Here is a 13,304-nt window from a genome sequence, read left to right as displayed (position 1 = left end):
TAGCTCAAGCTCTCACCTGATCCAGCTAGCACGCTCCCAGTCCTCTATCTCCTCCTCGCTCCCTGATCAACAGCGTGTGCAAACTACAATGTGCAACCTCAGCTCCTGTGCAGCCATGAGTGACCTCATCGGCTTTGCACTTAATTTACTCTACATAATGGGGTATCAAAGCTTTTTTTTTTTAATGGGGGCCACTGACATCCAGCGCTAAAAAAAAAATTTTGCCAAAATTCTGAGTAAGTGTACTAAGGATTTTACTTACATATTCACAGAACAGGTCATCAGGCTTTAACGTCACATTCAGACCATACACTTCTTGTAGGAAGCTATGTGCCTCCTTTCCATGGCAAATGAACATATTTCACACTGTCCATGGCTGAACATCTCTCATCGGCATTGAGGGCCAACATGTCCCAGAACATCTGTCTGGCTGTATGTGAGATGTTCTCCCAGTTTCCTGGTGCTGCAGTGATGTCTTTCTTCCCTTGCCAACTAGCAAAGTCCCTGTACTTGCCATCTTCATGCACAGCTGATTGCCAAGGGAAGGAACCTATGAGGGCAATGTACAGCAGGACACCAAATGCCCACACATCCAGACTGTAGTGCAGCAGAAGGCTTTCTCCCTTACCCAGACTACATAGCTCAGGAGCCATGTAGGGGATGTACCAGGACATTGCAGGGGTGAATGTTCCTTGCAGCCTTGTGAGACCAAAATCGGATAATTTAACCCGATGACACTCTGGATCCATCAGTAAAATATTGTCCAACTTGACATCGTGGTGTATCAGCCCATGGCTATGCATGTAATCCAAAGCGGTGCATATTTGAGGTACACATCGCTTCAGCAGTACTTCGTTCATACCAACCTGTGGGAAATTATGAGAGAATGATCAATAGGAGCTCATAACGAAATTAAATATTCTATCAGATTATACTAAACGTTTAGAAATGCAGCATGAGTACACATCTTACTGTTACCAAACCTTTCTGTAATGTTTTATAAAGGTGAAATCTGCATGTAAAGCTTTACTTATATGTGGGGCTTCTTCCAGCGCCTAGAAGTCTGTCTGTTCCGCTGAGCTTCAGTCGTGATAGTTTGCAAATTCACAAGAGCACCTATGCGCTTCCGCAACTACACAGAATCCATTAGGTCAGCGATCATTGCGGAGAAGACTGAAGCACAGCAGAACTGCAGCAAGGGACATAGACTTCTAGGAGCTGGAAGACGCCTCAGGTAAGTAAAGCTTTATATGCAGATTTCACCCTCAAGCATTCTTTAAAATAAAAGCAGACCTTTAATTAAGTGTACTTGAATTTAAACCTAAAATAAGGTTCTGCTCCAAAAAAAATATTTACTAGAATTACAGAAGTTCAAGGTTATTACATTACCAGATCTATGCAGAATAATTGCAGGCACACTCACCTTGGGCTTTACCATGGACAGCATAGTCCCAGCTGGTGCCACTTCCTGGGCAAACACATACTCATTGCTGGTTTGAAATGCTACGTCGTATGTTGTGATAATGTGTGGATGGTGGCTGAGGCTGAGGGAGATGCCGTACTCCACCAGGAAGTTGTCCCTGGGAATCTTCTCCTTTCTCAGAAATTTTACTGCAGCCATTTCTCCTGTTAAATGGAAGAATAAAGATGAATGTATCATTTTATAAAAACTTAGAGAAATAGATTCAAAACTTAAAAAAATGTCAAATGTCTTTTCCAGTTCGAAGACGTTAACCATTTTTTAACCACTACCTGGCTATTATCTAAAGTTGATCTGTTGGAAGTAATGTATGTAGGCCTGACCCAACTTTCTGGATTCCTTACTTTACTGGTTTTAATACTTAAGCTCTAAGACTTTGAATGACTAATGTATACTGTTTAGAGAGTTGCCATATCATCCCTTTAAATACTGACAAATATTTTATGCAGCTTGTGGGGCTTCTTAGGTAATCAGTAACCAAAAATGGAATCTACCTAGCCACAAGACCTGTATAACCCATCGGCGTCTAATTATAGGAATACGTTGGCACCATGAATACGAATATGTAGAGTCATATGTAAAATAAAAGTATAATTTGCATACGTGTTCCTGGAGTATGGAATATTCAGAAAACTATATTAAAAAGGCAGCCATCAAGTTGAATTCAAGTAAAAAATCCTTTTTATTTACCTGTATGGCGGTACTTGGCCAGAAGAACCTTTCCATAGGATCCAGTTCCAAGTTCTTTCATGGGGTCAAAGCATTCTGCCACCTCCATTGTCGGCAGTTTCTCAGATACCTGAGAAATGAGATGAAAGAGGTGTGTTGCTGTCCTCTTTGTGACCTCCTGGGTGCCAGCCATGCTGCAAAGACAACAGAATAGTGATTGGAAAGACAGTATTGGCAAAGGGTTCTTTAACTTATGCATCGAATAACCTCTCCCCAAGGAACAACTGCCTCATATATGGGGTCTGCAGGAAGCATAGCTATATAATAATAATAATAATAATCTGAACATTTATATAGCGCTTTTCTCCTGTCGGACTCAAAGAGCTCCAGAGCTGCAGCCACTGGGACGCGCTCAGGAGGCCACCCTGCAGTGTTAGGGAGTCTTGCCTTGAACTCCTTACTGAATAGGTACTGACCCTAGCCAGGATTCGAACCCTGGTCTCCCATGTCAAAGGCAGTGCCCTTAACCAGTACTCTATTCAGCCACTCAGCCTATATAATGAGGAGGCTTATCTCATATCTATGGTAAATTTAGTTGTGCAAGATTTACCCTCGTTTCAGTATTCAGTGAGAAACCAAGGAGGAGTTAGCATGCAGAAGTGAAGTCTCAGAAAAATGCAGGGAAAGTTTTTTTTTGTTTTTTTTTTCTGAGGTAGTTAGCAAAACAAGTACAGGAATTACAGCCCCACATCTTGCACATTCCAAACCAAATCAAGAATGGCTGACAAACACCAAATAAAAAAATAATGACAGAAAATGGTTGCCTAACCTACTTAGCAACACATTAAACAGGGCTACATATTTTTAGTTCAATCAGCAGCATATATATGCTCAAATATAATTAATAAAAACTACTGAGATACAGATTGCCGAAGTGATGCAAAGTGTAGATCCCAGACACAGATAGAAATAACATTTTACAAAATATCTAACAGTATTTATAGTAACATGGAGAGAGATTTGACATAAAATGCAAGTTAACTGAACTTTGGAGTAAAAGCGACTAAAAAGAAATCGAAATTCCAAAATAACTTGAAAATGTAAAGATCTTTTTTAACATAAATGGCATAATAACACAGGTTTTTGTAAGGAAAGTTATTAAAGTTATAATATGTATGCAAAACATAGATTTCATATATATTTCCTTATAGAGAAGGAATGAAGACATCTTAAGCCCAATCTAGGACGTTGTTATAGATTACTTACCTTAGATATCAAGTTCAGGGAAGGTCTGTAGGTAATGTAGGTAATCCTCTAGAAGTCCTCACGTCTCTACCAAGGGAGAGAAATGTAGGCAATTAAAAATCTAGGCTAGATGGAAAGTTTATATACAGGAGAAGTAGCTTTTGTTCATTTATAGAGGATCCTGATTGGCTGGTACTTTTGAGCTCCTAATTTGCATATGACTAGAGGTGCAAACTGGAGTTTGGACAATGACAGGAAGGGCGTTGGCAGTAGCTACATATGAATAGGGGTTGTTTGCAGTCTACCTCTGTGGTGGAGAGCCTGACCTGCAACCTCAAGTTCTAACTAAACTTTTTCTAAGAAAAGGATTTTAAGAATTTTTACCAGAGATTTTTTATGTATAGTTCCAATCCTAAAATGCTAGATTGAAGAAATATACAAAAATATTAAATATCCTAGTCTATATTTGTATGCACTATAATATATATTATACAGATACATATATACACACACATGTACACATGCATACAGATGTGTATATATCAATATATATTACTACATTATTCATGAAATGGAAATCACATTCCCCAGTCATCTCCCATTTATGGAGGACACAAGTCTGCATTACTGGATTCTAGTGTAGAAGAGTAGATAATACAAATCTGTTATGCCGAGATTTGAGCTTAGGAGAGAAATAGAAGGGGAAACGCATAGAAGTCTGAGAAGTGCTTAAACTGCTAAATATAATGTAAGTTGTGACTGTCCTGTGTCTACTGGGAATTTGGGGGTTATTAGTTTGTAAGTCTCAGATTATTTATGCAACAGGAGACTTCTAGTAATGGGTTTACTTTTAACAGTAAATTTGAAGCAAGGTCTTTCCACCCTATGCGCACTGTGATTGCTTTGCAACGCAGTGGTTTCCAAATGGTTGCATCATACTTTGGATGTACAATACATACTTGTATAATGAAAGTATACTTTACTGCCACTGTAAATGTACAGCATGCTGAGCGTTACACCAACTGAACCCACCGCACAGCCTATGTGAACAGAGTTCCTTTTTGCTCACAAAGCTTAATGTCTGCAAATACCGTCTGTTGTAAGATGACAACATTTTTTAGCAACGAGTCTTTAAGGTTTTAGTCCTATACAAAAAATTGTTGTGGTTCTAGATCGCCATGTAATTAAGGAAATGTACAGTTTTTAAAGATTTTAAATGATATTTTCTGCAGATTTCCCTTTTTGCCATTACTATCTCAATCATGATTAAGATAATGAATCATTTTTTTTATGATAACATGATATTTAAAAACACGTATTTCTAATGTGTTGCATAAAAATGAAACATTGTAATGACACTGACATAGTAATTTAAAGAGACCCTATAATGACTAATCGCAGATCATGTACTAGATACCCATTTCTAATAAAAGTAAATCTATTTTTAGGAGTTAAAATATACCAGAATAATACAAAATGGTTATTAACCATTTTAGCCCGCGGGGATTTTTCACCTTATGCAACAGAGCAATTTTTACCTCCCATTTATTCGCTAATAACTTTATCACTAATTATCACAATGAATTGATCTATATATCTTTTTTCCACCACTAATTAGGCTTTCTTTGGGTGGTACATTTTGCTAATTTTTTTTTTTCTAAATGCATTTTAACAGGAAAAGTAAGAAAAAAATATTTCTCAGTTTTTGGCCATTATAGCTTTAAAATAATACATGCTACCATAATTAAAACCTATGTATTTTATTTCCCCATTTCTCTCGGTTATTACACAATTAAAATTTTGTCCCTATCGCAACGTATGGCACCAATATTTTATTTGGAAATAAAGGTGCATTTTTTCAGTTTTGCATCCATCAGCATTTACAAACTTATGATTTAAAAATTGGGTATAATATACATTCTTCACATGCATATTTAAAACGTTCAGACCCTTAGGTAACTATTTATGGTTTTTTAATTGTAATTTTATTTTCATTAAAAAAATGTATTTGGGTAATTTTTGGTGTAGGAAATAAAGTTAATTTTAAATGTAATAATGTGCGTTTCTTATACTAAAAAATATATGTAGATGTAGTTTACTATTTTCCAGTCCTGCTAGCTTCCCGGAAGCATACAGAGGACAGAAACTTTTTTTTCAAAAAGACCGCAGCCTCTGATGAGAAGCCGTCGTTTTTTTCTGCTGGGGACGCGGATCAATTAACGGGAACCATGTTCCCATTGATTGATCCCTGGGCTACTGGGGGCCTGGCACGGGGGCGCACCCATGATCGCCCGCGGGAGCGCCCCAAATCGTGCATTAGCAGTGCAGCAGCCGCCTGGATGTGAGGATCACGTCCAGGTGGCATAAATGTTAAAAACAAAAGCTTATTTTTATCTCATAAAATAGTTGTGTGTGGTTGCCTCTTTGTCGAATGAGACATTTTAGCAAAAGTAAATTTCATGTGTAAAAAACAAAACAAAAAAAACATTTTCTTCTCCATCACTCCATCCAATCTTTACTAAAATTATGTAATGAATTTTAAAACTATTTCAAAAATATTTTTCTGTATCAGTTTCCAAGAGGGTGATTTTCATGACAATTATAGCAATATGTTAGTAGTTATTTTCCTCACTTGAGCTGATTCTCCAACATAACTTTCCAAACACACTCCCCACCAAAACAAACTTCCAACAACTTTATGATGATGGACTGTAAACCTGACAGGGTCAATTTGTTTAATAGTTCATAATAATGAGTGTGGGGAAAACAGCTGAGCCCTTTTCAGATGTGATATAGTCCCTCTATAATGAGTAGAAATTGCAGATTGTGTGTTTGGACTTTATTCTGGTAACACCATTATCAGTAGTCACCAGCACAAGGTTTCATTTTATCAAGGTACATGTTGGATGTGTAACATGGCAGGGCACCATGCTGGGATCTGGCTCTGCCATGCCCAATTGGATTCATGTCCATTAGTATATATCATATTGGGTAATACCTTCATAGTTTAATGTTAACAAAAAGTCTACTTTTTTTTATTTGCATGATTTTCATTTTCTAACAAAGTAGAGAGATTTACAGGAGATGTGATCTCTTATTCAATTCTATTTTATCAAAGAGATCATTTTCATCTTTTTAAATTTAACTTTTTAGCTACTGAAAAAAGTACCAAAAACCTAGGTGACAAAGTGAAGGCATTTTACCATGTAAAAATATCACCTAAGGAGTAAAAGTTAACTGAAGAAGTATAAAGGGTGGGATTTCTTACTCTTCTATTCACACTCATACAGTAACATATTTACAGTCAATACACAGGAAGTGGTGATACTGGGCTTTGTGCAGTTACTCTGGTATCACCTAATTACCATATGAATATGCAAAACCCTCTCCATGGAGCTGCCCAGCAGGAGGGCGGAGTCAGTCTGGCTACTCTTTTGCTAGGACATTGTTCTACTGCAGGCTGCATGAGAATAGCCTGACAACCTGAACACATAGCAGCAAACCTACCAGAGAAACATTTTAACCTCTTAAGGACCACAGGCTTAACCCCCCCCCCCCCTAAATGCTAGGCCATTTTTCACAAATTGGGCCACTGCAGCTTTAAGGGCTCAATGTAGGGCCACACAACATAGTACACAAGTGACCCCCCCTTTTCTCCCCACCAACAGAGCTTTCTGTTGGTGGGGTCTGATCTCTCCCCCAGGGTTTACTTTTTTATATTTCCAAATAATTTTATTTGAAATAAATATTAAAAGAAGTTACAGATATAACAGACTACTGAAGAAATAATCTTACAAAGCATAGTATTAAAATAAAGATTATACAAACAAAGTATACTATAAATTATCATAATGCACATTGCAAACATAGCAATATTTATTAAGCTGTAACTAAATATAAATACTAAAAAACATTTTAGGAACTCATTTTGTATTCAATATATGGCAACTGAACGAATTGCCATAAAACAAAAATTAAAAAAATATATGAACTGGATAATTTAAGGGAAAAAGTTTTGAAGTTCTAATAAATAAATTAATGTCAGGGTTAATGTATTATAACCTTGTAATGGTATAATGAAGGGCTGTGGTAGGTAAGGTAATGAAGAAATCCAAGGTGCCCATATTCTTTCAAATTTAAAGAATAATTTAAAATAGCATTAATTTTTCCGGAAACATTGTTGATAAGAATTGAGATCTGTTCTAGGCAACCTAGTAGTATTCCATTTTCTAGCAATGATACTTTCAGCTGCCATAGATATATGTTGAATAAGCCTATGCTCAGAATCCAAAACACCATTTGCACGTTTACCTAAGATAAGAATTAATGGGCACTTTAGTAATTTAATAGGATTATATTTATTTTTTTATTTACTTTGGTCCAAAATTTTGATACTAGCGGGAAATACCACCCAATATGTAAAGCATCTCCCCTACCACCACAGCCCCTATAACAGCAGTATAGGTTCTCTTCATTAACATGTAATCTAACCGAAGTAAGATAAGATCTATGCAACTCCTTAAAGGGAAGTTTCAGGGACTATAAAAAAAAAAATCCGCATCCACTTACCTGGGGCTTCCTCAAGCCCGTGGCAGGCAGGAGGTGCCCTCGGCGCCGCTCCGCAGGCTCCCGGTGGTCTCCGGTGGCGCGCCCGACCTAGCCAAGCCGGCGGCCAGGTCGGGCTTCTTCTGCGTTCCAAAATGCGCCTCACGGCAGCGCGCTAACGTCATCGGACGTCCTCCGGGCTGTACTGCGTAGGCTCAGTAGTTCTGAGCCTGCGCAGTGAAGCCCGGAGGACGTCTGATAAAGTCAGCATGCCGCTGCGAGGCGCATTTTTGAACGCAGAAGAAGCCCGACCTGGCCGCCGGCCTGGCCAGGTCGGGCGCGCCACTGGGAGCCTGCGGAGCAGCCCCAAGGGCACCTCCTGCCTGCCACAGGCTGGAGGAAGCCCCAGGTAAGTGGATGCGGATTTTTTTTTTAATAGTCCCTGAATCTTCCCTTTAAGTGAAGTTTCTAGAGTAGTAAAATAAATATTTTTGTAAATAGAATGATTTAGAGAACACCAAACCTTACTATCTAATGTAACATGAAGATCATTTTCCCAATCTAACATATATTTATATTTATGATTTTGAGGTATACCATTTAAAATAGAGTATATCAATGACACCATTCCTCATCTTAAAGGATTATTAAGACATACATTTAAATGAGAAAAAAAAACTTATAAAATGGTTCTAAATACCTCATAGATTGAATTGGTAATTTTTTTGATCTAGTAATTTGATAGAGAGAAGTCAATTTATAAGATTTACAAAGATGGGTTAGTTTCTGGATATTACAATTATTCAATCTATCCCAAGTAAAGAATAATGAATGCAAACGTTTAGGCATATCAGGTGAACCTGTAATTTCCCAAATTTTTATTTTGAAATCCATTCTTAAATCTATATTTTCTCCAAATTCTAAGAGTATGCATTGTGGAAGACACATTTTAGGTATATTCCTAGTATAACACCATAATACTCCAGGCCAAGTAAATGGGGCAATGATAGATTCCTCCAATTTTACCCATATGGGGAAAAATCACCTCCTACTACTAATGGAATTTGAGCAATTTGGGCAGCCAAATAATATTTTTTAATATCAGGAACAGAGAGACCTCCATTTTTTTTGATAATAACAATCTTAGAAGATATTCTGGGCTTCTTGCTATTCCATATAAAATTACTAGCTCTTTTTGTAGTTTTAGAATATCATATGTTTAAAATGATGCAATTACCTCAAATTATTTCTCTTCTGTTCTCTACCTATTCCAATTCAAAGGAGTGGATTCTTCCAGTCCATGAAATATATAAACTTTTAAATTTTTTAAATCTTCTTTACATTTTTTGAAAAAGAGGTATATAATTATGTTTGTATAAAGATTTCCTATTACTAGTAATATTAATTCCTAAATAATTGATGTTAGGAGTGGAAGAATTGAAACCAAAATGTTTCGATAAGGCACATTTAGTAGATGATGAGGTGTTACAAAAAATTGTGTCAGATTTTTCTATATTTACTTTGAGGCCTGAAAGTTTCTGTAAAGTATTTAGTAAATCCAATAAATTTGGTAAAGTAGTATGAGGTGATGTAATTGTTAGTAAAATGTCATCTGTAAAAATATTACATTTATAATCATATCCATCCAGAGAAATCCCTCTAATATTCTGTGACTGTCATATATATTCAGCCAAGGGTTCCATCACAACAGCAAAAATAGCTGGAGACAATGGACACCCCTGCCTGGTTCCTCTTTCAATATACATTTTGTCATGAGAATTAGATGGCAACTTAAGAAATGCAGTAGGATTAGAATATATAGATCGTAAAATATTAATACAATTACCTGAAACCCCCCTATGTTCAAGAGCTAAAAACATATAATCCCAATCTATTGTATCAAATGCCTTCTGCATATCTAGAGAAAGAAATTGTAATGGCATAGATTTGGAATTTGCATAATCTATAAAATCCAAAACGTTCCTAATGTTTCCCAGATGCCTGTCTGCCAGGAATGAAACCCACTTGATCTTTGTGAATAATATCGGGTAATATATTATTTAGTCTGGAGGCCAAGATTGAATTCATAATTTTCAAATCTATATTCAACAAAAATATAGGTCTATAATTTTTAATTTGCGTACGTTATTACTTTTTGAAATGACTACAATCTGGGCCTCAAGAAAGTCAGGATGAACTGGTTTATTTTGAGTATGATATAAGTTATACAACTTCTGTGAATGTGGTAGAAAAAGATGACAACATTTTTTGTAATAAATGGCAGTAAATTTATCTGGTACTGGAGCATTTTAAGGTTTTTATGAATTAATAGTTGACAATATTTCTTCCTGAGTTATTAATTTATTAAGATTATTATTTTGTTCAGAAATTTTGGGAAGATCAAGATTTTTAATAAAATCTGGATTACAAAGCCTATTATCCTGAGCCTGCCTACTTTATAATGAACTATAAAATGTATGAAAGGCTTTATAAATTTTCAATGGATTCGAAGAAAGAGTACCATTATCTAGTGTTATTCTATGAATTTTTTAATCTATTAGCCAACATATGGTCAGGTTTATTACTATATCGGTACAATTTAGCTTTAGGGCCCGTTCATACTATGCGCGTTCCTAGGCGTTTTCAGGGAACGCGTACGGGTAGCAAATACGCATAGAAACGGCTCGTAATGGTTTTGAATGGGCTAGTTCACATGTATGCGTATGAGACGCATACGTTTCTCATCCGCATTGCTGCATGCAGTTCTGTGCGTCACGCATAGAAACGGACGCAATGAAAGTCTATGGACGCGTATCAAAAACGCGTACTATTGCGTTTTAGCGTGCGTTTCCCTCCGCGGTTCCCAGCATTCTTTTGTGTTTCCTGGATGACGTCAGTTCCTTTCAAGATGGCGCCGAAGAAGAAGAGAGGAGGGCGCGCCGCTGCTCCTGCAAAAAGCAGCGGCGTGGATGTAGGGAGAAAAACTTTCTCCACAGAGAAGCTCATACTGAGGGTACAGCTGTACCCTCAGCTATATGACAAGGGTCATACGCTGTACAAAGACCCTAGCCACACCAGGCTCGTGTGGTTCGAGATAGCTGAACATTTCTTCGCAGAACATTGGTACACCACCCTTCAAGATTCAGAGAAAGAGGAACTAAGTGAGTAATATAGTGGCCAATACACGTCACTTGCATTGAAGAAAACCTGATCTGTGGCAACACGGAGATGAGATAGGAAGAAGGTGGATGTGTTCCTAGCGGCTATATCCCCATGCTATGCAGGATTGATAGGTCTCCCCTTCTACTCAAACTAGAGGAAAGTTAAGAACTGGCCGGGGGTAGCAGAAGATAAGAATAAGCTTCATCTTAAAGCAACAGTGCACAATTGCTGGAGTGTGAATGAGGAGGCCTTGGGTGTGCGCCTGGTGGAGGGCCCACAAGTGTCCAGACATGATTGGATTTACCGGTTGGTCTGCATAGGCGTGAGCTGGGCGATCAATACGGTGATTTACCATGATGTGGACAGTGGGTAATTAGAAGAGCTCACATGCTGCAGCTTTGGTTTTAGAAATTTTAGATGTAGTGTGAACCATGTTTTGTATAAAGTTTTGCAGGCTGTAAATTAAAATTAGTTGAAGCACATGAAGACACTCTGGTTTGAAGTTTATGTTTGAATATTGTTCGAAGATACCTGAGTGTCTCCCCAAATCGGGTGGTGCGCAAATTATATTGAGGCCGCCAAATTGTTTGTTAATTGATGGACTAAGTGAGTAATAATTTGGTGTAATTGTTATGTTTTTGACATATGGTCAATTGTATTTTGTATAGTGGTGTAGTAGATGGGTACAGTCGGGGGTCACTGTTAAATACCTTGCAGCCATGATCTGCCCCACCCATACCTACTTCAGGCCAGCAGTGGCACCCACACCTAACCTCAGCCCAGCAGTGGCACCCATACCTACCTAAGCCCAGCAGGGGCACCTATACCTACCGATACCTACCTACCTATACCTACCTCAGCCCAGCAAGGGCACCTATACCTACCTACCTATACCTACCTCAGCTCACCAATGGCACCTATACCTACCTACCTATAGCTACCTCAGCCCAGCAGGGGCACCTAAACCTACCTACCTACCTATACCTACCTCAGCCCAGCAAGTGCACATATACCTACCTATACCTACCTACCTATACCTACCTCAGCTCACCAATGGCACCTATACCTACCTCAGCCCAGCAAGGGCACCTATACCTACCTATACCTACCTACCTATAGCTACCTCAGCCCAGCAGGGGCACCTATACCTACCTACCTAAGCTCACCAATGGCACCTATACCTACCTATACCTACCTACCTATAGCTACCTCAGCCCAGCAGGGGCACCTATACCTACCTATACCTACCTACCTACCTATACCTACCTCAGCCCAGCAAGGGCACCTATACCTACCTACCTATAGATACCTCAGCCCAGCAGGGGCACCTATACCTACCTACCTATACCTACCTCAGCCCAGCAGTGGCACCCCAGCTAGCCGTATAATGTGCATTTGTTGCAGTTTTGTATGTGTTTATAGTAACCAATATTCAAGTAGTGCTATGCTTATGTTTGTTTTAGCTGATATCACTATGTTTGTTTATATGCCTAGTCCAATTTGATGTTGTTTTTTTCTTCATAGTGCTTGAATGCAAAACACGGTGGAGATCAGTCAAAGATGCTTATATCAAAGATCTTAAATTGGAGATTCAAGAATCAAGAAGTGGTTCTGGACTGTCAAAAAGAAAACCATACAAGTTCGCCCAAAATATGGAGTTCCTACGCCCCTGTGTGGAATTAAGAAAGTAGGTTTATTGTAACTATTGTACTGTTTGTGCATGGTGTAAAATTTTGAAAAGGAAGTTAAATGGAAAAATGGGACACAGTGTACGCATGTATCCTGTGTAGTTGAGTCATCACTGCTTTACTAATCTCCTGGTGGCTATTTCGCCTCTGTGATACAAATGGATTTGTATGCGTTTCTGATAGCCACATTCAGCGCAATTTCCCATCCAATCGGCCAACAAATAGATCCCTCTTTGATGTAATCTGAACATAGAGGGATGATATGAGTGCGTTTACTTTAAACAGATTGTGAATAGATTGCATCATTAACCTGAACACAATCTATTTAACTTCCGAACTTACCGCAGACCCTGTATGCAGTATCTGCTCCCACCAATGTCACTCTCCCCGTCTCCGCTGTCTTCTTGTAAGCGTTGCTCTGCAGGTCCTGGTGGGTGGACTTCACTTCCTTCCATGGGAAGTGTAAACAGTAGAGGTTGGTCTATTGTTTGAAGTTGTTGCCGGGACAGGAAGTT

The 13,304-nt window shown here is 38.3% G+C and overlaps 1 protein-coding gene across 1 annotated transcript; it reads right to left on the bottom strand.

Moving 5' to 3' along the window:
* Positions 1 to 326: 326 nt before the first annotated feature.
* LOC137544372 (serine/threonine-protein kinase SBK1-like) lies at positions 327 to 2,258 on the bottom strand. The gene is made up of 3 exons (XM_068265445.1): positions 2,171 to 2,258; positions 1,424 to 1,626; positions 327 to 866 (listed from the first exon to the last, which is right to left on the bottom strand). Exons 1-3 carry the CDS (start codon positions 2,256 to 2,258, stop codon positions 327 to 329), a joined length of 831 nt encoding a protein of 276 aa, XP_068121546.1.
* Positions 2,259 to 13,304: the final 11,046 nt, after the last annotated feature.

Source organism: Hyperolius riggenbachi, chromosome 1 (genome assembly GCF_040937935.1).
Source record: "Hyperolius riggenbachi isolate aHypRig1 chromosome 1, aHypRig1.pri, whole genome shotgun sequence".
In the NCBI taxonomy this organism is placed as follows: domain Eukaryota; kingdom Metazoa; phylum Chordata; class Amphibia; order Anura; family Hyperoliidae; genus Hyperolius; species Hyperolius riggenbachi.
Note: the sequence above shows the minus strand (reverse complement) of the source record. Positions and strands in the feature narration are given on the sequence as shown.